The following is a 26312-nucleotide window of genomic DNA, read 5'->3' on the forward strand; positions in this document are numbered from 1 at the left end:
CTACTTCAGTTAGTGATTTCCTACATTTCCCAGAATTCCTGTAAACAAGCCCCAGAGAACACGCCCAAACTTGTTGCATTTCAACTGTGGGTTATATGTGTAAGTGGAGAAAGCAATAGTGATAGCTTAGTAAGGGCAAGAGGTTAAGAAAAGACTCGTGCCCCTTACACAAAATGTGACATCTTGTGGCTGCAATGCATTATGGACTATTGAGGCTACTGTCTGTGTACAAGTGGTTTCTTCCTGCATGATTGTTGAACGTCGGTACAAACTGGTGACTCTAGAAAGAAGCCCTTGCTCTTTGATTCTCAAGGACTGACACTGAAACCTGACGTTAACCGTTGATGTTATAGATAGCTGAAAAGATTTCTGTTATTAAACTCCATTTTAGCTGCACTGGAAATATCGCGATGTGGCATCACATTGTCTACGTTTGGCCAGGTATCCGCAAGAATCAGAAAAAAACACCAAACAACAAAATGGGCCCAATGCAAGGTACATCAGTAATATCAGTTTTTTAAAGGCACCGTTTTAGCATAATTTACACCTATTTAACAGTAATAAATGCCAAAAAAAATGTGCAAAATTTTTATTTTCTTGTATTTTTATATCGAAATCCCATTACTTTTACTTCCTGGAAAATGTTTGTAGTGATTATCTCATGGCGCTCCAGGAAGCATACATAAAGATTCCATCCAATAAAATCATCACAGATTTTTTAACATTTCCATCAAATAAAACTGCCTGATATCCCATTGGTTCACACTTTTGAATGATCCCTCCCCGCGTTATGTCCCGTCCCAACATCCTGTTTCAACCAGATCAAATTATGGAAGCAAGATGCACTCAGCATGCCGTTCCATTGTGACTTTAAAAGTGTTAAAAGGTGGATTTCTCCTTTAAGACCCTTGCCTCTGGACCCACATGTGCCCCCGTTGACCGAGGATCAAACCCCACCAGAACCCTCTCTCCTACCTCTCCCCTGCTCAGTGTGCTCAGCTCTATTGTCTGTTGTAACAAAGAAAAAACACCAGGGGAACTGGAATGCTCACACTCCTAAAAAAAATTTTTAAAAAATGCATCATTGTATGTTATTGTAATTGTCACGTCTGTATTATGCAAGCTAATTCATTGATTTTCCTTCTCCTTGCTCTTCCCTAGATGAAAGACTCTTTATTGAACCTACAGCGGGGCATTGGCCTACGGGACTACAGCCCCGAGGCCGAGGAGAAGAGAAGTCGCTACCACTGACACACCACCACTAGGCCATGAGGGCATGCTGTGCAATATAGGACCTGTTTTGTTTGTGTACCAGTATGCAGGCGACAGCAAGACAGAGGGAGAACAGAGGTGGAGGCGGGACCAACGGTGAGCTGGCCCAATAGGGACAAAGGAGGAACAGTGTGAAACCCCTCCCCCTCCCTTCCAGCTCACAGAGGTCACAACCCCAGAAGAAGAAAACCATGGACAGGAAGTGCCCCTATCACAGACAGGAACTGAGGTGTCCCCCAACAGCACTGAGGCATTGTGGGAAGGTGCTCGACCCCGCGCACCTTGACCCACACCTGTGTGATAATCATTTCCTTCTCTTCTCTTTTTTTTTTTATTTATTTTGAGTTTATTTTCCAAGAGCATCCTACTGTAAGCCATGGCTGGACGAGGAGAGCGGAAGAGAGAGAAAGAAGGAAAACTGCTGCATGCGTTCTAGTCCACTTAGCTCCCCCTCAGTTAGTGTCACGTGGTTCAATTCCTGTCTGTGCGTGTCAAAAACAAAAGAAGAACAGAACCAGAGGAGAGGTAGAGTCAAAGAAAGGGGGGTCCTTTCGAGTCTTAAAGGCTTTCTACGCTCTCTCGACTGTTCCGGACCGGTCGTCCCCCTAGAGGTCCTCGCTGCAGTGTCCCTTTAATAACTCCGGTAGAGGTCAGAGGTCATTCGAGCGCACTGCAGTCCCGGGATCAGACAGAAGGATGCACAGTATAGTATAGTAGGTGGGAGCTCAGTTTCACTAATCAGTCCCTACTGCCTTGTTTTAACCTGGCCTCCACGGTCTCTATCAGGGCTGGTTCCCTGCATAACCTGGGCTCAGGCTGTTGTGTTGAAATATTTATACTGATTTACTTATCGGTTCCACTTTTGAATACAGAAGTAGAACCGTGAAGGATTGTGAAGATGTTATTTAGACCCACTGTTTTCTTTTAGGATCGTTACCTCAAAACAAACACATAGGGGAGTCTTACAAAATTCAATCCACTGTGAAGGTGTAGGCTCATGGGATCACTGAACAGTATTCTGAACCTTTTCAGGCACTTATAGGAATCTGTTTTCACAATCATGTCCAATGATTTCTGTGTCAGTTGCCATTGCTACTGAATCCTGGAACATTGCATTTCTTTTCACGCACAGTGTTAATTCCCTTGCATTGCGTACTTCCCCGCCCTTCCAAGAGAGGAGAATGTAGTCGCCTGGAAAAGAAAATGACCAGACTTTGATCAAAAGTTATTAATCCTTGAAAAAGGGATGCTGCAGCCAGACAAGTAGGGAGACCTGTGTTCTTACATGTTTTATTACTAAACTGTGACTATATCTCTTTAAAAATGTTTCAAATTAGAAAGAATTCTATGAATATATTTGAAATATATACGTATATTTCATTATTTAATATATATATATTTCAAAATATATAAACATTACATATATTTATTGTTAATTTATGTACATAGGAAAGTTATCAGAGCTCTAGACCGGTTAAAGAATTTCTAACAAAAAGTGTTTTCTTCTGAAGTGCATGCCAGATATGTCTGTGACATGTCTAGTGTGCAAGTGTGAGTGTGCATTTGCGCGAGTATATTCGCGCGTGTGTGTGTGTGCGTGTGTGTGTGCGTGTGCGTGTGCGCACGTGTGTGCTGTCATGTGTAAAGTGTGACATTTTTACCATTCCACACTTGTATGTTTCTCAATATTTCATTTCTGGCACATGTAGCCAAACTGCCTTTTTGATGCTCATGCGTTTGGATGCAGCCTTGCATTAGCCCCACCAGGCTACAGTTTACAATCGAAGAGTTTTGTTCCAAAATGAGGTTTCCAACATTTAAAAAGAGTTACACCTACTTTTACAAAATGATTGATTGCACAAAATTAACAATTTATGGTACTTTGTGACAGATAATAAGTGGCTTAAGTCCTCAGTTGACAAAATGACGCTTTTACAGACTTGATCCTCTAAATTCTAGAGATATTGAATGATAAATTTTCCTCTCAAAAATGGATACATGGCATTTTGGAGATGAACTCTTCCATCTGCCCCTATGGGCAACTCTTTGTCCATGCCACCACAGGAGTGGCTTGGCATCTACCACACAACCACTCTTTGCTTAGAAACACCTTCTTCACCCCAAATAATATTCTCCCTTTCCCCCGTTTCAAGTGTCTGTCTTGGATGCAATGAAAGCATGAGAATGAACTTTACACGACTAAATTGAACCAAAAGAGAGAAGTAGACATGTACCTTCACAAGATGTCATGTTATTTTAAATGAAGTATTTATCATGTATTTCACGTACTATATATATATTGGATTAGGTGCAGTAAAGAGCATCTCTTAAGAGTTTGTCAACAGAAACCCCTTACAGCTGACGTGAATCAGCAATGAAAGCACTTCCAAAAAAGACTTCCTTGTGTAGAAAAGAGAAAGTGATGCACTTTAAGGACTTTCCAAATAGAGAATGAAAGAGAGAAGTGACAGCGCTCTAGTCTGGAGATAAAAACAGGTTTAAAGAAATTATTTCTTTGGTGTGGCTTATTATAATATTTACCAACCATGCCGGTGGATTTAGAATTTTTTTAAATCATTGAGAATAGTTGGATTTTGGTCAACGCTATTTCATTCTCACTCAAAAATAGACTTACTTTTCCTCAATTATTTTTGCATTATTCTGTAATTCATAGTGCATTCTCATTTATCAAGTATACATCAACGAATAACCTAAAACACTCACTAGTATTTTAACAAAATGTCTTTAATTTGCGTTTTTTAATGTCACATCCCAAAAAATCAACTCCAAACGAAGAGTGACTGTCACTTTCTGTGTACTTCAGGGCGAGGCAGGAGTGAGTTACTGTGTGAGGGAATAGGAATCTTTGCAGTGTGCCTGCACTGCCGTGTTACTGAATGACTTATTGAAAACAGAGGAGCATGCTTTAGGATTGGATCCCCTGCTGTGTGCGTGTGTATATTGCATTTTGAGAAGGCAATGAGTATTGACCACATATGGAAATCTTAAGATCCGAATGTGAGCGGTTGGAAATGTTTCTGTTTTATAGAAATCACTTTCACAATCAGGCTTGATGACACTGAAAGAATATGCTGAGGTTATGTTTCATATATGCGGTATGGTATATCCTACATATGAAAATGTGATTGAAATGCTTTAAGAGTTTGTTTTTCCAAGTGTAAGAAATGGATTTCTTTTTTTTAACTGCTTGATTTGTATTGTTTTAGTTTAGGAAGTACGAACATTCTCAATAGATATGGAAATGCACGGTTGGTTAATTGTGCCGGTAAATGGTGTCTTTCATTCCAGTTGGTTATACTTCTTCTAGGGTCATCCAACTCTGGTTTTATCGCCACCTTGATTTTTATTCTTAGGGCAACTTCAGTGCTTTTTCTCCACTATGTCAAGGCTGACTGAAATGGTTTTGACAGTGACAGAACTGCTGTAAAATGCGCATCCTGCCGTCAGTCAGCATTAAGTATTCACTCCTGCTTGGCTACCAAGACCAAGCGGGAACCTCAGTTTGAAAGTTATTATTCATCTCAGTCACAGCTGACCTTAACAGAAGAAGTTTATCAATCTTCACAGTGACAGTGATTTTCACCTTCATCATTCCCTTCAAAGCTCCACGTTACTCAGTGTTACAAACACCACATCTGATATTCCCAAGTGTAACCTATGATTTCTCATAGGTGTTAACTGTTTGCTTTGCTTTTTTTCAGTCTTTCTTTTCTAGTGTGGGCTCACACAGTTATCGGCATTACACAAATGATTTTCTGATTGCTATCGATGCACAGCTGTGGAAACAAGGCGACTCGAGGGTTGTTGATACCACCATTTTGTCATTGACACCTAATGAATCGTGCGCTTCACTGACTATGTTAATTAGTGTTTGCCTTGTTGTCTCACAGATAGCAAGGCGACAGTCCCACACGTACGACACAGTACTAACAACCTTGGTTAACACCCGATAGGAACCACACACCCTGCTGAAAATGACTACTGATCAAACTCATAGCAAATGCTCTTCTTCGAGTGTGTCTTGACAAAATATGTACTGGTGTAGTTCTGTTGAAAAAGAATTCTACTGTATGTTTTTTTTTAGAATATGTTTTGATCTCTAGAGAGAATTTTAGTGAAATTTATACATGAAATATATACTGTAAGTATATGTTGTGTATATCTGCAGTGTTCACACACACTGACAAAAGAATCCAACCTGCGCTGCGCGTGGGTTTTGACTTGCCGATGACTTTGCCTAATAGAGACTAAGATAAAAAAAAAAAAAGTGGCTTTCTGGTTCATGTGAAGTAGAGACGGGAAGTATGAATAAAAAAAAAAAAGTATTGAACAAATTGGTGTTACTGTTTTTTGGAGTTTGTACTTGAATGTTTTTCCCATGAATGCAACGAATGAGACTTGTGTGACACTACTGATTGCTACCAAGTGACTATAAGAATATTTATGATAAAATGTTTGCATTAAAGCACAATTCCAAAACAAAACTTGGATGAAAACACCACCTCACTGCACCCTTGCCATCAACCTATAATGCCTCATCCATGCTACTGTAGATGATTCTGAAATAGTCTTTATTCCATTTATTCCTTAACATGAGGCAAAAATAATACCCTTATTACTCCAATCCCTAAGTAAGCCCGTATCTGAGTGCATGCTATCACACTAAAGCCACATGGACACAGTTCACCCACTAAAGAAAACCTCAAGCTGCTGCTATTGTGTGATGTCAACTTACTTCATACATATGATTTGGGGAGCACAAATTTGCATTTTAAGACATCGTGCTCATTTTTATACATTTTCGGGAGACCAGGCTCCAGATTGTTCATATTTTGTGGTCACATTTCACAGAGGTTTTGCTAATATTTTACCTACATATTGTTACATGGCCTCTTTTTAACAGCAGTAATCATTGCTGTTACCCTTGAAGACCTACAGTGTGTATGACCTCAGGAGACACAGAGTTACAGAGTAGTGGAACACAGAATGACCACAGGAGCGAATAATAGCCTTAGTCACATGAAATATTCATCTGTTACTGCACTTTTCAAAAAGAATAAAATCAACTTTGAAATATTGATGTCAATAAATACTGAAAGCGTTGTTATTTTGGGACCTATAGGCCTACTATAGCCACAAACTTTTCATAACCTAAAGTATGTTTACAGCAGGGACTGTAAAGGTCACTGAAATATGCTTAAACTTCAAGAAAAGGGGACTTTCAAGGTTGCCAATGTCTCACTTTAATTACTATTGCACCAATGGCCTATAAACTGCCACTGAACATATAGACTGAGTGTATAAAATATTTGGTCGACCTGCACTTTTCATAAAATTTACTGAACAGGTGAATCCAGGTGAAAGCCATCATACCTTATTGATTTCTCCCATTAGATCCACTTCATTTGTGAGGGTGAGATATAGAGAGAGGTGATGAGAGCAGTTAAAGAGGGATTTTTAAGTCATGAAACAATTGAGGCATAGATGTACAAAATGGGGTGCAGCAAAATTAAGCTGGCCCTAACATTTTGTACTCTCACTATGGTATTACAAAAAACAGTCCTATGTTAATACAATTACTAGGATATTTCCTTCACTTTAAATATAGAAACGAAATATCCAGTGCAGAAAATACCAAAATTATGGCTTGTTTCTAATTTGAGTTATTATTATATTAATTCTCCCCCCAGTTACTTTGGTCCCTGCTCTCCACTGGTGGGCCTGCTCATTACATAATGTTACTAAATGCAAACTGAAAACATTTTGTTTATGTAAAGCATTTCTATTTACATTGTGTACCCTATATACTGTATAGGTGGCAAGTCAGGTAACAGCTGACTGGCAGGAGATGCCATGGGCCTCTGGACTCCTGAGCTCGCTCGGCACCTGAGCACCTCTTTGCTGCGTGGTTGTTTGTCATTTTGTAGCGAAGATTTCAGAATGTGAATTTTTAGGGTCACATGCAATGTCACGATGCAAAACATGAAGTCATCTGAACTAAAGTGTGGCGTCAAAGCTTTGCCCTTAAACTGCTGTGTCTGATTTTGTCAGACTTGAATGTCACCTCCTAAAACACTGAAACAAACTTCTGTTACAACATTCATCCCCATCCTGAGGACAATGAGCGAGGAGGGAATAAGTGTGGCAAACAAAACATCCTAACAATTACAATACTGCTATAACCAAGCACAATTAGCTTATATTTATACAAGCTGAATGACTCTTTTGACAAAATATTCAGACAAGTTTCCATTATAATTATCCTATCCTATCCTATCCTGTCCTATCCTAAACTGCCATTACTCTTTCAAATGACATGATTACACAATAGTGACATTAAATAGTGTCAAGTGCTCATAGTGTCTTGCTGACCTGCAACATCAACATCTGTGTTCATGCATGGTGCAGCTTGCCCTAACATCATGTGGGCCTGCTGTAGCCGAATCCAATGGGCCTATTTTTTACTGAGTAGTTCATCAGTATTTCAGCCCCCTTATTGTTGTATTCCTCAGTCCATTGCTATATGTTGCCATTCAATACTGTAAGGAAAGCAGATTTCCTGGCCAGGCTATACTGTGTCCCCAGAAATAGCCCTCCCCGCTGAAAGTGGTCCATTGACTCTGGACTAGAGGGGTGAGGTCGGCGCGTCAATATAATGAATCAAGGGGGATGGGATAACGTCGCACGCAGCAGCACCCACCGCCCCCTGATGTCCAATGAAGGCTGAGATTGGATTTGCAAGGGGCGGATGAATCCCACTTTCTCGTCGTGGCTGTTCGCAGAGGGCGGAGCTGCGTCCTGTGTTTGACAGCTGCGAAATAGAAAATGTATAGCGCATAGATGGTCTGAGGAGAAACCATGCTGCTCAAAGGCAACCGTACTATCACAACGGATGGGACGCCGCATGGCTTTTTATAGCCTACGTGTGCAGTCGTAAATCTTGCTCCATCCAGAATACGAAATAGAAAATAAGGGGGAAAAAATATATTTGATTTTCTTCTCCTGAAAAGACTGGATATTTTTGTTTGGGCATGCACCGCGCGTTCTCGTTCCCAGTGACTGTGGAGCGCAGTCGGACCAAGGAGCGCCTGGAGGCAAGTCTGGCCGGGCTGTGCGAGCTGGAGCTCCGCAAGCAGAGGCAGGAGTGCCTGGTCCTCGGGGCGCTGGCCCTGGGAGACCCGCTGCCCCACAACAGCTCCAGAGGCGAGCTGTCGTGTTTCAGCAGCTGGGGCCAGGAAAACTTGACACTGAGACGTCAGCTGGTAAGAAGTTTCACCGGTTGGTTTATGTTAAGATTGTTTTACTGCATGCATGGATGCCAGCAGCTCTCCCATGTCGGTCCACACCACGTTAAGCTATGCTGAAGCCCCATTTTACCCCCGGCGCATAGTCCAATAAAGTCTTAAATATCTAGAATATATAGGCTACAACCCACCCTCATTGTTATTAGCTTGACCGTTAGATGGACTCTTGCTTTGGGGTGCGCCTTTTGTGTAGAGGCGACCCTTATCTGCAAGAAAAGTTACTCAAGTTGATTAATAGGGTCTCTGTCTGAAAGGATGTAATGGGTTTCTATCCTCTGGGCTGAGATTTATGCCTGTGGGTAACGAAATCAGGGGGTGGAGCACCCGCCGTTTGTGGTATAGGCCTACTATTTAATGGCCCATTGTTCCCTGATCATGGACTTTTATAGGTTTTACTACTTAACAAGCTCTTATTGATGCTCTCTCGACATCATAAAGGCATGAATTATTCGTTTCGATAAGGTTTAGCTTTTAGATTGTCTTACATTTTTTTATGTCATAATCGTTCTCCACATAATTGATGAGTTGGCGTTTCTAATTCTGAATGACTCTGTTGTTGCTCTGTAGGCAAAGTTGCGACAACGTCAATACAATAAGGTCGGAAATTTTCCTCCAGGAGTAGGCGTGTTCCTTGTCTGACTGTGATGTCACCAATAACACGAGATTCATAAACGGAATTGCTCAGGCCAAATAAATGTTTCTGTGACATCACAACTAACAGAGCATCTCCCGTGGAAACTTTTACGCATGACTGACCGTGGGAGCAGGCATATATTCCTCCTTCCTCGTCACTATAAATATTGTTTTCTATGGTCTATAGTTTTTCTTTTCATTGTATAATTATCTTCCCCGCTTTACTGGCCCTTGCCGTGGCTTCTGTGTGTTTTAGACCCAGGAATAGCTCGGAGTTTTTGGGTTGCTCTTTGGCTGCTCTTGCGCAGTCCGCTGGCTGTCTCAGCATTGCTCGAACAGAAAGCCATTATGAAAGAGGGTGAAAAAGAAATTAAATCAGCCGCCTCCCACTCCTCTCATCTCCTTCTCTCCTCCCTCCCTCCTTCCCCTCCGCCGGGGCCCTAACAATAGGCGCGCATGGAGCTGAATACTAATGATCCCGAGGCCCCCGGTGCTGCGCCGTGAGGGGAGCAGGGCGCGCCGGTCGCCTTGTACATTACCTTTGCCTAAATCTGAGCTTGTAGTTTTCACCATTATGATAGAGAGCAAGAATCAAGCAAAAAGTATACATCTTTTTGGGAGACATATATAAAAAAAATAACACAAGGAGAGCATTCAGGACCAATGTTTCCAATGTGCCATACCTACAGTGAATGCGCATCTCCCGGTGGAGCTGTCAACTCATTTCAGCCTAGCTCCGCGTTTTACACTGACGGGAAAGAGCTATTTCCAAAGCCATACAGCGAGTGACATGGTTTCCCTACAGGCCGCATATTTTTTCCGTTTTCATTTTCCGAGCAACCCGTCATTGGATCGATGTTTATTAACTGCAATGCTTAGTCAAGCGTGTAAATAATTACACAGGAAATTCCTTGGAGATTGCCGCGCGGAGATTTGCCTGACATGACTCTAATTGAAGCCTCAAAATTGAGCCTTCAAAATATCAGGTCACCATATGCGTCCAAGCCAAATCCCCAGCCTCATCTTCCATGTAGGTTAAAGTCTGCAGAATGTATAGTGACACAGAAACAACTGACCCATGAGACACTGCTGGTGTGTGTGTCTGTGTGTGTGTGTGTGTGTGCAGTGTGTGTGGCTCCCTTGACCGTGGCCCCAGACAGGCCGAGGCCGGGGCCTTTTCTCCTCTGTACAGTGTGTGGTGGTTGAGGTGTTGACAGCCGTGGGACGCCAGACAGCAGCTGGGAAAGCACAAGGCTCTGACCTCACTCTCTGCCACCCTGCTGTGTGTTTGGAGAGAGTGAGCAAGCCTATATGAATTGTGTATGAGTTTGCGGGTGTGCTTGATGTGTATGTGTGTGTGTGTGTGTGTGTGTGTGTGTGTGTGTGTGTGTGTGGCTGAGCGAATGCTTTATATCCTTAAATGCTCTTAAATCCTGTTTAGCCTCTGAATCTAATGCAAGCTCTAAATGAATTTAGTGGATTTAAATCAAGCATTTAATGTGTGTGCATCTGTGTTTGTGTGTGTGTGTATTTAAATAGGCACATGCAAAATGTGTGTGCATGAATGTGTGCACACGCCATATGTGGGAGTGGGAGTGTGCACGTGTCTGTACACTGTAGACAGTGCTTTTGCTTTGTGTTGTTATTGACTGGCTGGCTTGGCCATAGTGTTTGTGGATCAGGTTGTATCAGTGTCTGTGTGTGTGTGTGTGTGTGTGTGTGTGTGTGTGTGTGTGTCCTTGTGTTGACACAGCGGCACATCATTAGTGAGAATAGAGCAGCGGGCCAACTCAGCAGTGACTGATCACTGGAAGGATGGTGGTTGCCTTCCTTTTGTTCCAACACACGCACACACGTATGCACACACACACCCAAATACCCAAATGTATATATGCTCTTTTGCCTGTACAGATACACATATGTACAATCTGGCAAAAGAGCACATGAAAATATACACGTACAGTGACACACACAGACACAAATAGGAGCATGTCCAATACCCATTTGCACATGTTATGTCCACATACACACACATACAGTCTTCCATGAGCTGCACCCTGAGCTGGTGTCTCTTGCCACAGCTGTTGGTCACATGAGCGCAGACTTCAGACTGGGGCGAGTCTCTCTGTAGAGACTCCATTCACAAGCAGCACCACTCGCTCCCCTGCCTACGAGAGACTGCGCACGTAGGGCAGAGGCAGAGCATGCTAATGAATGCCATTCACTACGGTTATGTAAACAGTGTGTGTGTGTGTGTCCGTGTGTGCGTGTTAATCCTCCGTACAATTTGAATCTACACCAAATTATAATTTGATTTAGCGCATTCAAATAAAGTATTTAAAATGTGTGGGTCTGCGTGTGTGCATGTGTAAAGAAATGGGGGATCAGTGGCTTAGTCGAGCAGTGCAGTCGGGGGCAGGGTGTGTGTGTGTGTGTGTGTGCGTGTACGTGTGGCAGTTTCCGGCCTCCTACAGCCCTTCTCTCTTTGGAGCCAGTCACAACATTGCTTTAATTATGGAGGGTCCAGCAGTGTGCCTGCATGCCTTGAGTGCTCAGCTCCATCGCTCCATGCTCCCCGCTCCAGAACCCTCCATCTGTAGAATGGTTAGAGGTCCATGCTACAGATCAAGTTCCTCTTGACACTGGCCATGGTCCATTTTTCTGGCCTGTAGAAAACCTCTGGGGTGACAAACCTAGCTTGTCCTTATATTACACTGAGTAAAATCCTAGAATCAATCCTCCTAATATTGAGTTTGACCCCCTCTGGCACAATCAATGCCTCATTTGTCTCTTGGATTTAAATTCCTTCTTTAACCATTTAGTCATTCGCTTTTCATCAGCATTCCTCCTCAGTGGCTGAAGTGGATTTAACAAGTGGAATCAATAAGTAAGGGATCAAAGCGTTCCCCTGGATTCACCTGGTCAGTCTATTTCACAGAAAGAGCAGGTGGTCCTGATATGTTGTACGCTCGGTGTATAACAGCTTAATGGTTGGCTGCTACCGGCTGCACCCCCTCCTCTGTCTCCCCCATCCCCCACCAGCCTGGGGCAGAGGATGCAGTAAAACAGTAATGATACAGTGTGCAGAGTGTCAGGGAACCAGGGTGAGACCATTAATAATGGAGTACAATCAAAGACCATGCTGTGAAATGCCATACTGCTGAAGGTTGTATTGTGTTGTGCTCGAGACAGCGCTGGGTTTGGTCTGTCTGTCCGCAGAGCTTTGTTTAATTTTTTGTCTCATTATGTTTTAATGACCAGCACCACGGTGTCCACAGTGTGTGTGTGTGTGTGTGTGTGTGTATGTATTTGTGCATTTGTGTGCGTGGCTAGAAAGCGAAGGCAAACCAATCAATTGTGTGAAACTGCGTCATTGATGAATTGATTTCCAATAGTCTCCCCTTCTCCCAGCCATTTCTTTACCTCACACTCAGCTTCCCACTCTCTCGTCTCGCCTGTACAAACCAGTATCGATGTAGTGATGCTAATGCTTTGTTTATAGTAAGACAATAAGCAGCGTAGCCGGGACAAAAGGAATCACACAGTTTTTTTGTGTAAAGCGGTTGTGTGGGAAGCATAGGTTAGCTTGGGTCAATTGCCCCTCAACAGCCTCTGCATTATCACCGCATTAGTCTGCCAGACAAAGGAGTCCGAGCTCAACCACCAAGTGGTGTGGTGACCAAAAGATCACTCCAGACCAGTTTTCTATAGGATTTTTTCCCTCAACATATTACACACAGTTTAATTAGATATTTGGGCTTTTTTTCATATATCTCTCTCAGACACACTGACATGGACTCAGAGCAAAGGGGCAGCCAGGGGTCGTGTAAGGAACATGTAAGGGTTGGGCGTCTTGCTCCAGACAGGATGAATACACTGACTGTTATCAGGATCCAGTATGGGCCATTCTCTCTAACTGCCAGACCCTCCTGCATTCTAAAGAATAGTCCAGAGCTGCTTGTAATTCCTCATTTTTACCATCACCATTACCATTGTGTTTGGTGGTGTTGGAGTGATTCCTTGGTTAGTTAAAAAGGACTGTCTATCAATATGACAGGCTGTACTATTCAGAGATTTCTCATCACTTGTGAATACTATAGGCTACGTGTCTACACGTCTTTCTGATACAGACAATGCATATTAGTGCAAGCGTGCACACAGACACAGACACAGACAGCGCTCAGGAAGAGGAGATGACTAGTTGTACCAGTTGTCTGACAGGCTCTCCATCACAGAAGGTCTGTAATGTAGAAAACGTCACCTCGTTATGAGGACATGCTCAATCTTCTGTTAATGAAGTCCCTTAATGAGCCTTGAGTGTCAGCAGTATCACATCCAACAAATTGAAGCGCTTTTGTGGGCGCATGTGTGTATGTGTGTGTGTGTGTGTGTGTGTGCTAACCCATGCAGACAGGCTTGCGTGCAAGTGTCTGCTGATGTGAGTGCGTTTGTCAGATGACCTCGACACGAGACAGGCGGAAATTGTCTGGCTGACTGAACTAGCATGTCCAATTTCACTGTCTTACTCATTGGTGGATGACGAGCGAATGTGTATGCCAGTTTTTGTGTGTGTGTGTGTGTGTTGGTGTGTTCTTTGTGGCTTTCTGCTCTCTAATTGTGTGCTTGCATCTGAACTGTATGACCAAACAAATCTGTATATCGTGATAGCATGTGTGTGTGTGTGTGTGTGTGTGTGTGTGTGTGTGTGTGTGTGCCTGCGTCCACATGAAAGAATACCTCCATACACTTCCCAGAGCAGTGCATTATTCATGTTCCAGCTGACTGCCTCCACTGGCCACTTCCTTACATAAGAGGCCCGACGACAGATATAGAGGATGTGCACAGATGCACCGCTGCTCCACACACACTTTGACGACCTGTGCTAGTCATGTTTGAACTTTCTGGGAAGTCTGTAGTTATACTGTGCAGTGAAGAAGAAATCTTGGATGTTGTTTTATCTGTTTTGACATTCTTTGGTTACTCATTTTTTTATCCCTGTTAGTTGAAATAAAGGTTGCAGATACACCTCAGGTCTACATACAACACAATAACAATGAATAGTTTTGTTCCAAAATGATATATCCATCTTTTGAAAAAACTGACACATACTCTTGCAAATGATTGGCACCACAAAATTAAAATAAATGTTAGTTTTTAAAGGATAGTAGGTAACTTGAGTCATTGGTTGACAAAATGATAACACTTACACCAGCTGAATCCTTTCCTATTTTAGACTTACCAAATGTTGAACATCAGGCAATGATTTTTCTTCCCCAAATGCATATATGTTGTTTTGGGAATTAACTACTCAAATATGGCCCATCTATGCACAAAGCAGAAAACTGCTGTACAAATTTCTAAGCTGATCTCAAAAAGTGATTGATAATCTCCATCAGGCTTAACCCCAAAGAAAATGAGAGTGTGCAGCTGGAGCATCGAGCGAGGGAGAATTCACAGCTGTGCCTCTTTCATTAACATTATTGCAAATCAATAATCTGATTGCGAAGAGTGTTTGAAATTTTTGTTGTTTTGTTGTTGAAGTCGCTGATTATTGCTTCTTACATCCTACTTGAAAATTACTTCTCAACACCGCAAGCAAATACAGGCAGCAGGAATCATTCTAAACATTTTATGTGTGTGTGTGTGTGTGTGTGTGTGTGTGTGTGTATGTGTTTCAGAGCGCCCTCCAGAGCTCGCCCTGGGGACTGATGCAGGCGCTGGAACAGCAGGTGGGAGAACTGAGGATAGACACTGACGATGGCTGCTATGATGGAGCCCAAGGAGACACAGGAGACAGTCGACCTAGTTCTGGTACTCCCTTACTTTTAGCCCTTGCTTACATCACAACTCTGACATGTATGTAATTTAGGGCTTTCTAAATGTACACTTTGTAATTTACTTTCAGTATAGCCAATGACCACATTTTCTGTATAAAAAACCTTTGCTTTCTTCACATATAATGTAACCCAGATTTACTCTGTGGTCTTGTAATATGCTTGTAATGAGTTTGACGTTTCGTTTGCTTTTACGCATGTGTTTGTTCACGCTCCAGTTGCTCCAGTTGTGTTTGTGCTTTGTGGCCTGTAAGACGCTGGAAATGAGTTTCAACTGCATGCAGCAAAGCAGCTTATATTTTTAGAGAATTGGAAAGGGCAGTGAGACGTAATGAGTGAGATCATCTCATCTCTCTCTCTCTCTCTCTCTCTCACTCTCTCTCTGTTTTTCCCAGGCTTCTATGAGTCGAGCGAGGGCCAGTCTCCAAGGGGAAGGTCTTGTTCCACTGAGCCCACAGAGACGGTCTCTTCCTGGGCCTACACCAGCGACAGGCCAAAGTCTCTGGGTAAGGAAAACTAGCAGATTAGGAAAGAAATAGAAATTTTACCATAATAACATAGTTACATCTGTTTGGTACAGTACATACAGTATATTAGCCTCTCTGATTTGCTTTTGTCTAAATAAAGTGAAAAAACTTGAGATGACAGATTTTTCACTCTACGCAAGAGGAATTAAATAGAAATATTACTATTATTGTCTACAATATAGAGGCCCTGCACTTTTACCTACTACAGTGTTGTTTTCTGTAATTAGGAGACCCCCTCATGCTGAATGGAGAACTGGAGGTGCAGGTCCCACGCAGCACTCTGCCCCGGTCCTTCTCTGCCCCTTACCCTCCTCTAGAGGGCATCGCTGAGGAGGGCACAGCAGTGGAGTCCTGGCAGTGGGACGCCAGCCAAGCCTGGCAGCAGCAGGCTGCGGAGGATCAGGTCACGGAGGAGGACTACCAGCAGGCCCTGAGGGTGGAGGGTTATATCCTGGGTCTCATCCAGCGTCATACCCTCTCACCGCGCCCCTGTCAGCCCCGCACCAGCCTGAGCCCCGACCCCCCATACTGCAGCGCCTCCGGTCAAAGCACTCTGCACAGGAGAACTCCCTCTCACACCGCAGAGCACCGCCTTCCTGACCCCCGCGTTGACCTTTCACCAAACCCTGAGAGCCAAGGCTGGGGTTGTGACCTGCTGGAGGGGGAGGCCTGTGGAGGAGAGGCCCCATCTTTGGAGGAGGACTGCTATCTGGCCCTGCCCTACCCCCACTCCAGGCCACACTCGTTGGCTGGAGCGCTACCGCCACCTCTGCCCTCCCTGGACCCCAACTGCGGTGTTGGGGCTCTTGACCTTTGCTGCGAGCCCCAGTCGCCCCGGCACTATCCACTCCCCCACTCCCCTGCTCATCACAACCAGAATCTAGTCAGTGCTCAGTATATCCCCAGCCAAGGCTGCCACGCCCCCGTGCGGTCACCCAGACACTACGCCCCGGAGCAGCCTAAGCCCGGCCGAGCCATCGCCTCTCCAGACCAGCCCAGCTCCAAGGCCAGAGCCTCGAAGAAGAGCCACGAAGAGCGGCAGAGCTCCAAGAGGTCAAGCAGTAAGACCAGTCGATCCCAGTCAGAGAACAGCCTCCTGGGCCAGCGGGTGCTCCCCGAACGCAGGTACAGCACCACCGAGAGGCCCCAAGGCCGTAGGGACCAAGCTCAGAGCCAAGCCCAAGTCGCGGGACCCCAGGCGGGCGGGAGCAGCAACAACGGGACCCGACGCTGGTGCTCCAACCTGGAGCTCAGCCAGGACGAGGGGGAGACCCAGGTGGGCCAAGCGCACAGACGGCCACCTCGAAGGGCTCGTCACGGCCACCCATGTCCCCACTCCCAACCCCAGACTCACCACCATCACCCCCACCCCCACCCCCACCACCACCACCACCACCACGCCCAGCCTCGCCACTCAGACTTTCCAGAGAGAGCGCCTCTTTGCCAGGGCGAGGAGGGCTACGCTGGAGCCGCCCCCGCAGAGTCCGAGTCCAGCATGAGCGAGGTGTACTCCCCGGCCTCCAGCTCTCTGTCCAGTGACTCAGATGAGAGTGGCGGGCTGGTGTGGCCCCAGCAGCTGCCGCCACGCCTGGCCTCTTCCTCCTCCTCCTCCTCGCCCTCGCCGCAGGCCTCCGCCAACGCCACCTCCTCCCAGCCCAAGGCCTTTGTCAAGATCAAAGCCTCCCATGCTCTCAAGAAGAAGATCCTCAGATTCCGCTCAGGGTCCCTCAAAGTCATGACCACCGTGTGAGAAGATGGTCAAAGAACTGTCACTTTTCCCGCAGTGCTGTAAAGGCTTTTACAATGTTGAAGAAACATTGCAGCTGCTTCTCCTGCTCACTCTGATGATCTGTTAAATAACCAATCCAGTTTGTGTACTCTACCTACCTCTTCTTATTTTCTTAGTGACAGATGGGTATAATTAAAGGTCTGCTAGAGATCGTATGTCTGTATTATCTGGTTGAATTTATCCCCTAGCACATAGCCATCAGACGCTAGACTAATGGGCATTATTCTGGTCTAATGGCTACACTGCAATGATGAATCATAATGTATAGATATACATGGATGGACCATCTTGTGGGGTAAAGCTAACTAGCTGACCATGCTATCAGACTCTCTTAATGTCTGCTGGCATTATGGTGTTTAATTCTTAACATTTTACAATGTGTTGACAGCAGAGACAGTTAAATATGTAAAAGCTGACATTATGACAGGCTAACAAGATGCAAATACATGTTTAGATTTGGTTCACCAACAATCTAAATATGCATGGGTTGATTGGGAATCATACAAGCAGGCAATGAGTGTGTACCATGCATTTTTTCCTGTTTTATTCTGCTTAGCCCTGCCTCTCCATGTAAATCTATGGATACATACAAGTGAACAGTCCACTACCTCTCCTCTTCTGCCAGCTGCTTTTTTTTTTTTAACCGTGATCGAGGACCAATGAGCTGAAATGAACTGATGTCTATGAGTCAGCTTTAGGAATGGGTCTTAGAGGCCATACTAAGGGGCCAATATACATGCATGCATGCACATATAGGTGCAGACACTCAATGAAACACAGAGACACAGACTTACACACTCCTGTAAATATGTAATGTAAATACCATCCCGTGGCCTTGTTTGGAATGAATGTAGTTTGTAAATAAAGCCCCTTTTGCTCTTGAATGTGTTTCTTTTAACACTACACTACTACAACTAAGGTTTTTTGATTGTTCTAATAACCTTCTAGTGTGCAGTCCAGGTACAACAAGATGTTGATTGTGTGTGTGTGTGTGTGCGTTGGTGATTTAGCTCATTCTCCATGTAGCTTATTCCCACATTCAGGGAGTGTTGTAATTAACAAGGCACATAAAGAACCTCTTTGCTTTGATATTGTTCTAATGCCACAATGCAAAGAATCCAAATGTGCAAGATTTCCAACATTAGCACACTAAGTGGGAATGTAACTTTGGTCTACTCAGCCTACACCATGAGTCTCCTTGGTCTGCAGATACTATCATAAATATTGGGTGGGGGCCCCACAGTGCGTACTCAGTGCTCAGTTGTCAGACTTAAACATGATGATCATAAATATGCATCAAGCTAATGGAGAAAATCATAAATATTAATTTATTAGTTACATGGACTTGCACAGACATGCTCAGTAGTGCATTTGTTTGAGTTAAAGACAAAACTACAAACATTACTAAAGCAAATTGTTCCCCATCTATTGTCTTTAGTGCCTGTTACACTACAGGATGGGTGTCAGACAAGGAGGCCACCATCTTTATCCACTTGGGCCACTGAGTATCAGAGATTTAGAGTGTAGCTCCCTCTTGTGTGTATGAGTGGAACAGCAAAAATTGCAAAAGGGAGTAACCCTATTCCAAAACCCCCATCTTCCTATCTTCTGAAATACCCATCTCTGCTGTGTGTGTGTTTGTGTGTGTGTGTGCGTGCGTGCGTGCGTGCGTGCGTGCGTGCGTGCGTGCGTGCGTGCGTGCGTGTGACAGCAAAAAAAAAAAAACTTTTGCAAGAGGGGCTACAGTTAACTTTATGCAACAGAGGGTGCGATTTTGTAGTCTTTATTGAGGCATTATGGTATGGTGACTTTGGTATGGTGGTATTATGAAACATTATTAGTCAGAGACTTAACAGTATTGTCTTCAGTGCTCGTAATGTTCAAAGAAGGAGAATGCACTAACTATTTCTTCCTATCTTCTGAAATCCCCATCTGCTTCATTGGTGTGTGTGTGTGTGTGTGTGTGTGTGTGTGTGTGTGTGTGTGTGTGTGTGTGTGTGTGTGTGTGTGTAGGTGTGTCTGTGTGTGTGTGTGCTTTTACATCACCTACACGAATATCATTTGTCTCATTTGGCTTTAATGTTGCATGGCCTAAATGGAGGCTTGTTAACATCACAAAGAAAAAAGCTTACCTGCATGTGCATGAGAGAAAGAGCAAGAGAAAGAGTTTATACAAAATTTATAGAAAAGGAAATTGACTCACAAGGCTATTTATAATGACATGATGATGATATGAAATAATATGATATCTCTTAATCCCTGTCGTCTCATGATGGTATTTGTGATTCTTATCAAAAAATTACAAAAGGCAAAAAATAGAAACACAGTAGCTATAGGCAGATTCTTGTGCATAAGAACAAAACAGAAGTGATTGTATTAGTTAAGGTTTCCTTGCACAAGACTTAGCCTAAATGTAGAGCGGAAATGAATTGCAGATTAGCCAACAGTTCCTGATCTGTGGTGCAATTCTGATGACAGCAGTACAAATCATCAAAGTTCGTAGCCACATATACACTGGTCAAATAAATTCAATCCGCCCGCCAATCACACCTGAAAGTCCGGAAAAGTTACTATATTATTCATCAAAGGTCTTGGACAGGAATAGTGTGAATGCTTCTGTGGTTTACGTGTCAAACAGTTAATTCCACACACTGATGATTTGTGATGTCCTCCAGTGGTTACAATATCTAAGCTCAGTACACTGAAGCTAAGCAAAGTCCCTCTGAACTTCCCTGCTACAAGTCTTAACCTTAGCCACAACTATGGAAACTGCAAGGCTGACATATAGAGTATCTGCGTGCTGCCTCACCCCAAGGTTATTACACCATAGAGTTAAAACTGTTTTATCTCTGTCTCTATGCATTGCACCTTCAGATGCCAGTCATCTCCTTTCCACTAGTGCTCTTGGTGTCGGTGGCGATGGTCGGCCGGACCGCGGGCTCCTCGTTGATGAAGTGGAAGAGGCTGCGCAGGGAGCGGTGCATGCTGTCCTTGAAGCCCCGGCCCAGACACACGTAGAGCAGCGGGTTGAGGCAGCTGTTGAAATAGGCCAGGCACAGCGCGAGGACGTGCGCCAGGTACATCGGCGGCCTGTGAGGGGAATTGCGAGGGGTGAGCAAGATGAGGAAGTCCAAAATGTTCAGCGGGAGCCAGCACAGGAAGAAGCTCAGCACCACGGCGACGATCACCCTCAGTGTGCGTTTGTTGCGGCCCCCACGGGACATCCCGCTGCCCGCTCGCCTGTACACCACCCAATGGCACACCACGATGACCAGGAAAGGGAGCAGGAATCCAACCAAGAAGCGGAACGAGGTGACGAGCCAGGCGCTGAGCAGAGTGTACTGACCCACGCACTCCCTCTTCTCCTCACCTGCGTCGATCTGCTTGGTGTAGACGAACTGGGGGATGCTGCCGAGCAGAGCCAGGCACCAGACGCCCACACACACCCAGGCAGCCTGCCGAGGCCGCCTGTGGTTCTGGCACCAGACGGGTCTGCTGACCAGCATCCAGCGGTCCAGGCTGATCACAACCAGCAGCAGGACGCTGCAGTACATCACCAGGTGGAACAGGCCCTTGATCAGCGTGCAGGCCAGCGGGCCGAAGTGCCAGTGGTCGTCGTGGGCCAGAGGGACCATGAGCAGCGGGAGGGAGAGGCAGCACAGCAGATCAACCAGGGAGAGGTTGAGGAACCACAGGGAGGTGACGGAGCGGGGCATGCGGAACCCCGTCACCCACACCACCAGGCCGTTCCCAGGGACACCCAGCAGGAACACGAGGCCGTAGCAGACCAGGGCCACTATTTGGATGGGTTGAATCACGGGTGTCAAAGTATCAGGCACAAACGTAGGCAGGGTGTAATTATCGTCGAAGCTGTAGGAAGCATAGTCCCCATAGTCAGCCATGGTTGGTACGGGCTGTTGTGTAGATGGACAATCTGTCAGAAATACAGCATTATAATGTATGGTGCCATGCTTGAATCAACATTATACCAGGCGTTTCAAAAGTAGGTATACATTTTTATGTACATTATTAATACTCACTGTATTATTCAATATTTTTCCTGTTTCCAGGTACACCTATTATTTACGGACTGTTGAATGTTGAATTATTTTGTTAAAATGACTAAAACAAATAAAAAATCAAAACAAACAGCTTTCTTTTTCCATTATTATTAAAAAAAATGTATGCCTACTTTTGAAACACATTGTAGATTAACAAAACGTTTGCATCTCTTTAAATAGGCTATATATGTTTTTTATAAAACAAATATAAACTTATATTTTAATATAAATATAAACTAAATATAAACTTTTTTTCACAACTGTTATGTGTATCACTCTGAAGTAAGAAGTCCAAAAATTAGGCTAGAGCAGTTACAAAGGATTTAATATGATACAATTTAATTAATTAAACTTCAGTAAGTTTCAATATCTTTTAAATATAAACAGCTCTAGTCAGTGATAGTAACAGATAAAAATTAAAACCTTATCCTGCTCATATTTTAACTTACAGCTTCAAAGTCCTGTTGATGTTGGCTCCACACAGCACAAGAGAAATTACGGAACTGTTCTGCTTTTTAGCATGTTTTATGCACACACACACACACACACGCACACGCACACGCATACGCACACACACACACACACACACACACACACACACACACACACACACACACACATACGCCTCTTACATATTGGTGAGTCATCATAAAACAAGAAAGATAGGCTTCTGATGATGAACTATTATTAACCCATACACGTTTTCAATTGTGGTTTTCCATGACAACTAATTTCCCCGAATTTCTTAAGCCAGCATTAACCAATGTCCCTTATCGTTTTAGGCGAAAAGATTAAATGTAATAAAACTGTCAATGGAAATTTTACAGTCACCATAGCTACTAAGTATTTACCAGAAATACATGGTAAAAATAGTAAATTAATTATGCAATAACAGCTTTTGCTAATTAGGCTATACTTAAAACCACCTCTGGTGTTACTCATCAGTTAAAATAACAGTGTAATTGGAGTTAACTGCATAACTCTTAGGGAATTAGGTTAAACTTTCTTAGAAACACCTTCTCTTTTACCCCTCAATTCAAGGTTGAAGATAAAAGATTAATATTAGCAGTAGCTCGAGATTATTTGTGCGCAATTCATATTTTGCAATAAATTTGCTTAAAACTGCTAAAACTGTTCATCACTTGGAAAGTCATGAACACTTGTTCATTAAACATGCAAACTGTTAAATTGTTTCTGTGTAACTTGATTCTTTCGATTTACCTGCATATTCCTTTTCAGGTTGACAGGTGGCTGGAGCCACCCTGTAAATGATCATACATAAATAATTTGATGATAAGGGATGGAATAATGTGGAAAAACCTAGCGATATTGTTTTTCCTTTCTCTGTCTTCTATTGAAAATTGCCTGTAGGGAAGTAAGAGTAAAAATTCTGTTGTGTTCCCCTTCTGCCTCTAAACTGACAGCAACTTTAACAAAATGTGAAGTGAAAATAAAGAATGTATTTTTATTTACGATAGAGCCCTCCTTAAATATATTGTTTATTTTCACTTCAGAACAGCTCAGCTTTGGTTTGCTTATATTGTAAATTGTAATGTTTTACTTTGTAACTGCAGAAAATAAATGATACAGCTTTATCTTCAAAAGGCAATAACTAGATTTTTACAGGGTGTAAGAACATGGTAACATCATAGGATTAAATATTGCTTCCTTGTGCTGTCTAGTTTCACCATACTCACTCTGTACACTGTAATATTTATTCCAGAACATGTATGGTGATTTGTCATTATTGCAGGTTTACTTGACCAAAAGCTTGGCTCAATAAAGAAGCTTGCATGGACCCAAGTGTGCAGTTTTGCTCTTCCACTTTGTTGTTTTTTTATCTCTAGCATTTTATCATAAGATAGTCGTCAAGTGTGCGGTTATCTTTCTAGACTCATTATTGCATTAGGAAAGGATGTGGTAAGAACCAGGTCAGACCATAAAACCAAGTGTTGCTTCCTGCAGCCCAGTTAGCTTTCATAAATAAAAACTGGAAAATGTTACTTAGTACCTTTGCAGAACAGAAAAGGGCAATAATCAATCGTAAATGATTGGGAAGAAAATGGCAGTTCATAAGATAGGCACAACCAATGCCTCCTTTTACCCAGTTTCAACTTGCTTAAAATGTCATATCTGTCCTATCTGAAACCTGGCTCACTAAATCTATTACGGATAAAGTTATCTCTATTGGCGGGTATAATGTTTATCGAACTGATCGCCCCAAGAGAGGGGGTGGGGTAGCTATTTTTGTAAAGAGCAAATTTCTTGTGAATGTTGCGCTCTCTAAATCTGTCAGCAAACAATTGGAGTTTCTGGCCCTAAATATTGAGATATCTAAAGGGCTTTGTATCACTATAGTCGGGTGCTATAGACCGCCGTCAGCTGTTGCTGATGCACTTCCAACGCTGTCGCAGTTACTATCACAGCTGCAGTACAGCGAGATCATTTTGACAGGTGACCTAAATTGGGATTGACTAAAGCCTATATCTGACGGTTTTAAAGATCTCTGTAGCTCACTAAATCTTACCCAAATTACCGGGTGCCCCACACACCCTAACCCCAAATACCCAGAGAAATCATCTTTAATTGATCTGATTTTAACTAATGCTCCCCACAAGTACTCTGAGACTGGTGTTTTTGCAAACGATATTAGTGATCATCACTGTGTAATTGCTGCAATTAGAAACGCCAAAATTCCCAAGTCCAAGCCTCGTTTTGTTATAAAACGAGATATGAAGCACATTTCTGAACAAGGTTTTTTACATGATTTATTTTACCACGACTGGGAAAAAATCGATCTCATTGATGATGTTGAAAATGCTTGGACACTTTTTTATGATTGGTTCTCGCATATTGTGGATAAACATGCTCCTGTTCGAAGGTTTAGAGTGAAGGGACGAGACAACGCTTGGTTTTCCCCTGACCTGGCTAAGTTACTCCATGAGAGAAATTTGGCTTGGGCGAAGGCTAGGAAAACAGGGACTGAGGCTGATTGGCTCCATTTTAGGCAACTACGCAACCGTTTCACTTCATTTACCAGACGAGCCAAGTCTGAATTTGATTTGTCTGCAACGACTAACAATTTGAAGAATCCCAGGAAATTCTGGAAAGCTATCAAATCTATTTCAGCCACTGATACTCGTAATGAACTGCCTCCTTGCATTGTTAAGGACACCACATCCATTTCTGAAAAATCTGCTATGCTGGAATGTTTCAATGAGCACTTCATTGCCTCCGGTTCCCTGTTTAACCAGTCCCTGCCTTTAAAAAACTTGCCTTCCTCAGACATGAGTGTTGATTGTATTCTTGATGGTCAGCCCTTTTATTTTGTTCCCTTCTCTGCTGATGAAGTTCACAGAGCTCTTCTTTCGCTGGACACCAAAAAACCTGCAGGTCCAGATAATCTGGAACCATACTTTTTAAAACTTGCAGCTGATTCTATTGCTAAACCCTTAACAAGCATCTTTAACCTCACTCTCACTCAAAATGTCATCCTAAAAATGTGGAAATCTGCCCATGTTCTTCCTCTGTTAAAAGGGGGGGACGCTACATCACTAAACAATTATAGGCCTATTTCCAACTTAACCGTCTTGTCGAAGGTCCTTGAAGGATTGGTAAGTGATCAGCTGAAGGAGTTCCTGAGCGCTAATAATATCCTTTCATTGTACCAGTCTGGCTTCAGGAAACAACACAGTACCATCATGGCATCCTTAAAGGTTGTTAACGATATAATTGAGTCACTGGATCACAAAAAAACCTGTGCCGCTCTTTTTATCGATCTTTCAAAGGCCTTCGATACAGTTGACCACCTTATCCTGAAGCGGCTGCTCAATATTGGGTTGTCTGAGCAGGCTGTTGGCTGATTGGTTGAAAATTACCTCTCTGAAAGGACACAATGTGTCAAATTTGATGGCACTTCCTCCAGTGTACTACATGTTGCGTCAGGGGTCCCCCAAGGTTCTGTCTTGGGTCCACTTTTGTTTACTGTCTATATTAACAACCTGGGTCAAAATGTTCCTAATGCACAGTTTCATTTTTATGCCGACGATACTGTCATTTACTGCTGTGGTGCCACCCTTGCTCAATCACTTGAGTATTTACAGTCTGCTTTTGGTATTGTAGAGTCACGGTTGTTTGATCTGAAACTTGTGTTGAATGCTGCAAAAACTAAATTGATGTTTTCTAATGCCAGGAAGACATTAGCTTCTCTTCCTAACATTGTAACCTTACAGGGCAGTCAAATTGAATTAGTGTCACAATACAAGTATCTAGGTATTTTAATTGATGATCGTTTAACTTTTAAACTTCACATTGAAAACTTAGTAAAGAAACTAAAGCTTAAGCTAGGTTTTTATTTTAGAAACAAATCCTGCTTTTCCTATGCTGCCAGGAACAAATTGGTTGAGGCTACGTTCCTTCCCTTGCTTGACTATGGTGATCTGTTGTACATGCACGCCTCTGCCCAATGCTTGCATTGGCTGGATACTGTGTACCACAGCGCTCTGAGGTTTGTCACAGGCTGCAAAGCTCTCACTCACCATTGCACCCTATGTGCCAGAGTTCAGTGGCCTTCATTGGCCTTGCGCAGACTTACTCATTGGTACATATTTATTTATAAGTCCATCCTTGGTCTGCTCCCCTCTTACCTTTGTAGGTATATCTCACTCAAAGCTAGTAATTATTGTTTGCGCTCAAATGACACCCTCTTACTGTCCGTCCCTAAGGTTTGCACTGAATTTGGCAAACGGGCCTTTATGTTCTCCGCCCCTGCAGCCTGGAACCACTTGCAGACAGATTTGCAGCTAGATGAGCTGATCCCGATTAGGACATTCAAAAATGTAGTGAAGGGTTTGGAGGCAAATTCAGTTGGA

At 43.4% G+C, this 26312-nt stretch overlaps 3 protein-coding genes across 9 annotated transcripts in view; 2 read left to right on the top strand and 1 right to left on the bottom strand.

The window, feature by feature from the left end:
* The window catches only part of gramd1bb (GRAM domain containing 1Bb), a 78180-nt gene extending 75637 nt beyond the window's left edge, over window positions 1–2543 (top strand). For all 6 annotated transcript variants that reach the window (XM_071917839.2, XM_071917836.2, XM_071917837.2 and 3 more), the window contains one exon: window positions 1162–2543. In XM_071917839.2, coding sequence (XP_071773940.2) covers window positions 1162–1251 — 90 coding nt within the window. In that variant the 3' untranslated portion in view covers window positions 1252–2543. The remainder of the gene's footprint in view (window positions 1–1161) is intronic.
* Window positions 2544–8324: 5781 nt separating this feature from the next.
* On the top strand, window positions 8325–17341 carry dact3b (dishevelled-binding antagonist of beta-catenin 3b). Its single transcript, XM_071917879.2, has 4 exons — window positions 8325–8555; window positions 14909–15041; window positions 15460–15570; window positions 15819–17341. Exons 1-4 carry the CDS (start codon window positions 8325–8327, stop codon window positions 17339–17341), a joined length of 1998 nt encoding a protein of 665 aa, XP_071773980.1.
* A 2182-nt stretch (window positions 17342–19523) lies between these two features.
* On the bottom strand, window positions 19524–21919 carry c5ar1 (complement C5a receptor 1). Of its 2 annotated transcripts, none has more exons than XM_071917861.2 (2): window positions 21891–21919; window positions 19524–21314 (listed from the first exon to the last, which is right to left on the bottom strand). In XM_071917861.2, the coding sequence occupies exon 2, from the start codon at window positions 21280–21282 to the stop codon at window positions 20251–20253; it is 1032 nt and encodes a 343-aa protein (XP_071773962.2). In that variant the 5' UTR covers window positions 21283–21314; window positions 21891–21919; the 3' UTR covers window positions 19524–20250. The 2 variants fall into 2 exon arrangements, with proteins under 2 accessions (XP_071773962.2, XP_071773963.2); XM_071917862.2 differs by having other exon boundaries at window positions 19524–21294; window positions 21891–21913.
* Window positions 21920–26312: the final 4393 nt, after the last annotated feature.

Source organism: Centroberyx gerrardi, chromosome 6, assembly GCF_048128805.1.
Source record: "Centroberyx gerrardi isolate f3 chromosome 6, fCenGer3.hap1.cur.20231027, whole genome shotgun sequence".
Taxonomy (NCBI): Eukaryota; Metazoa; Chordata; class Actinopteri; order Beryciformes; family Berycidae; genus Centroberyx; species Centroberyx gerrardi.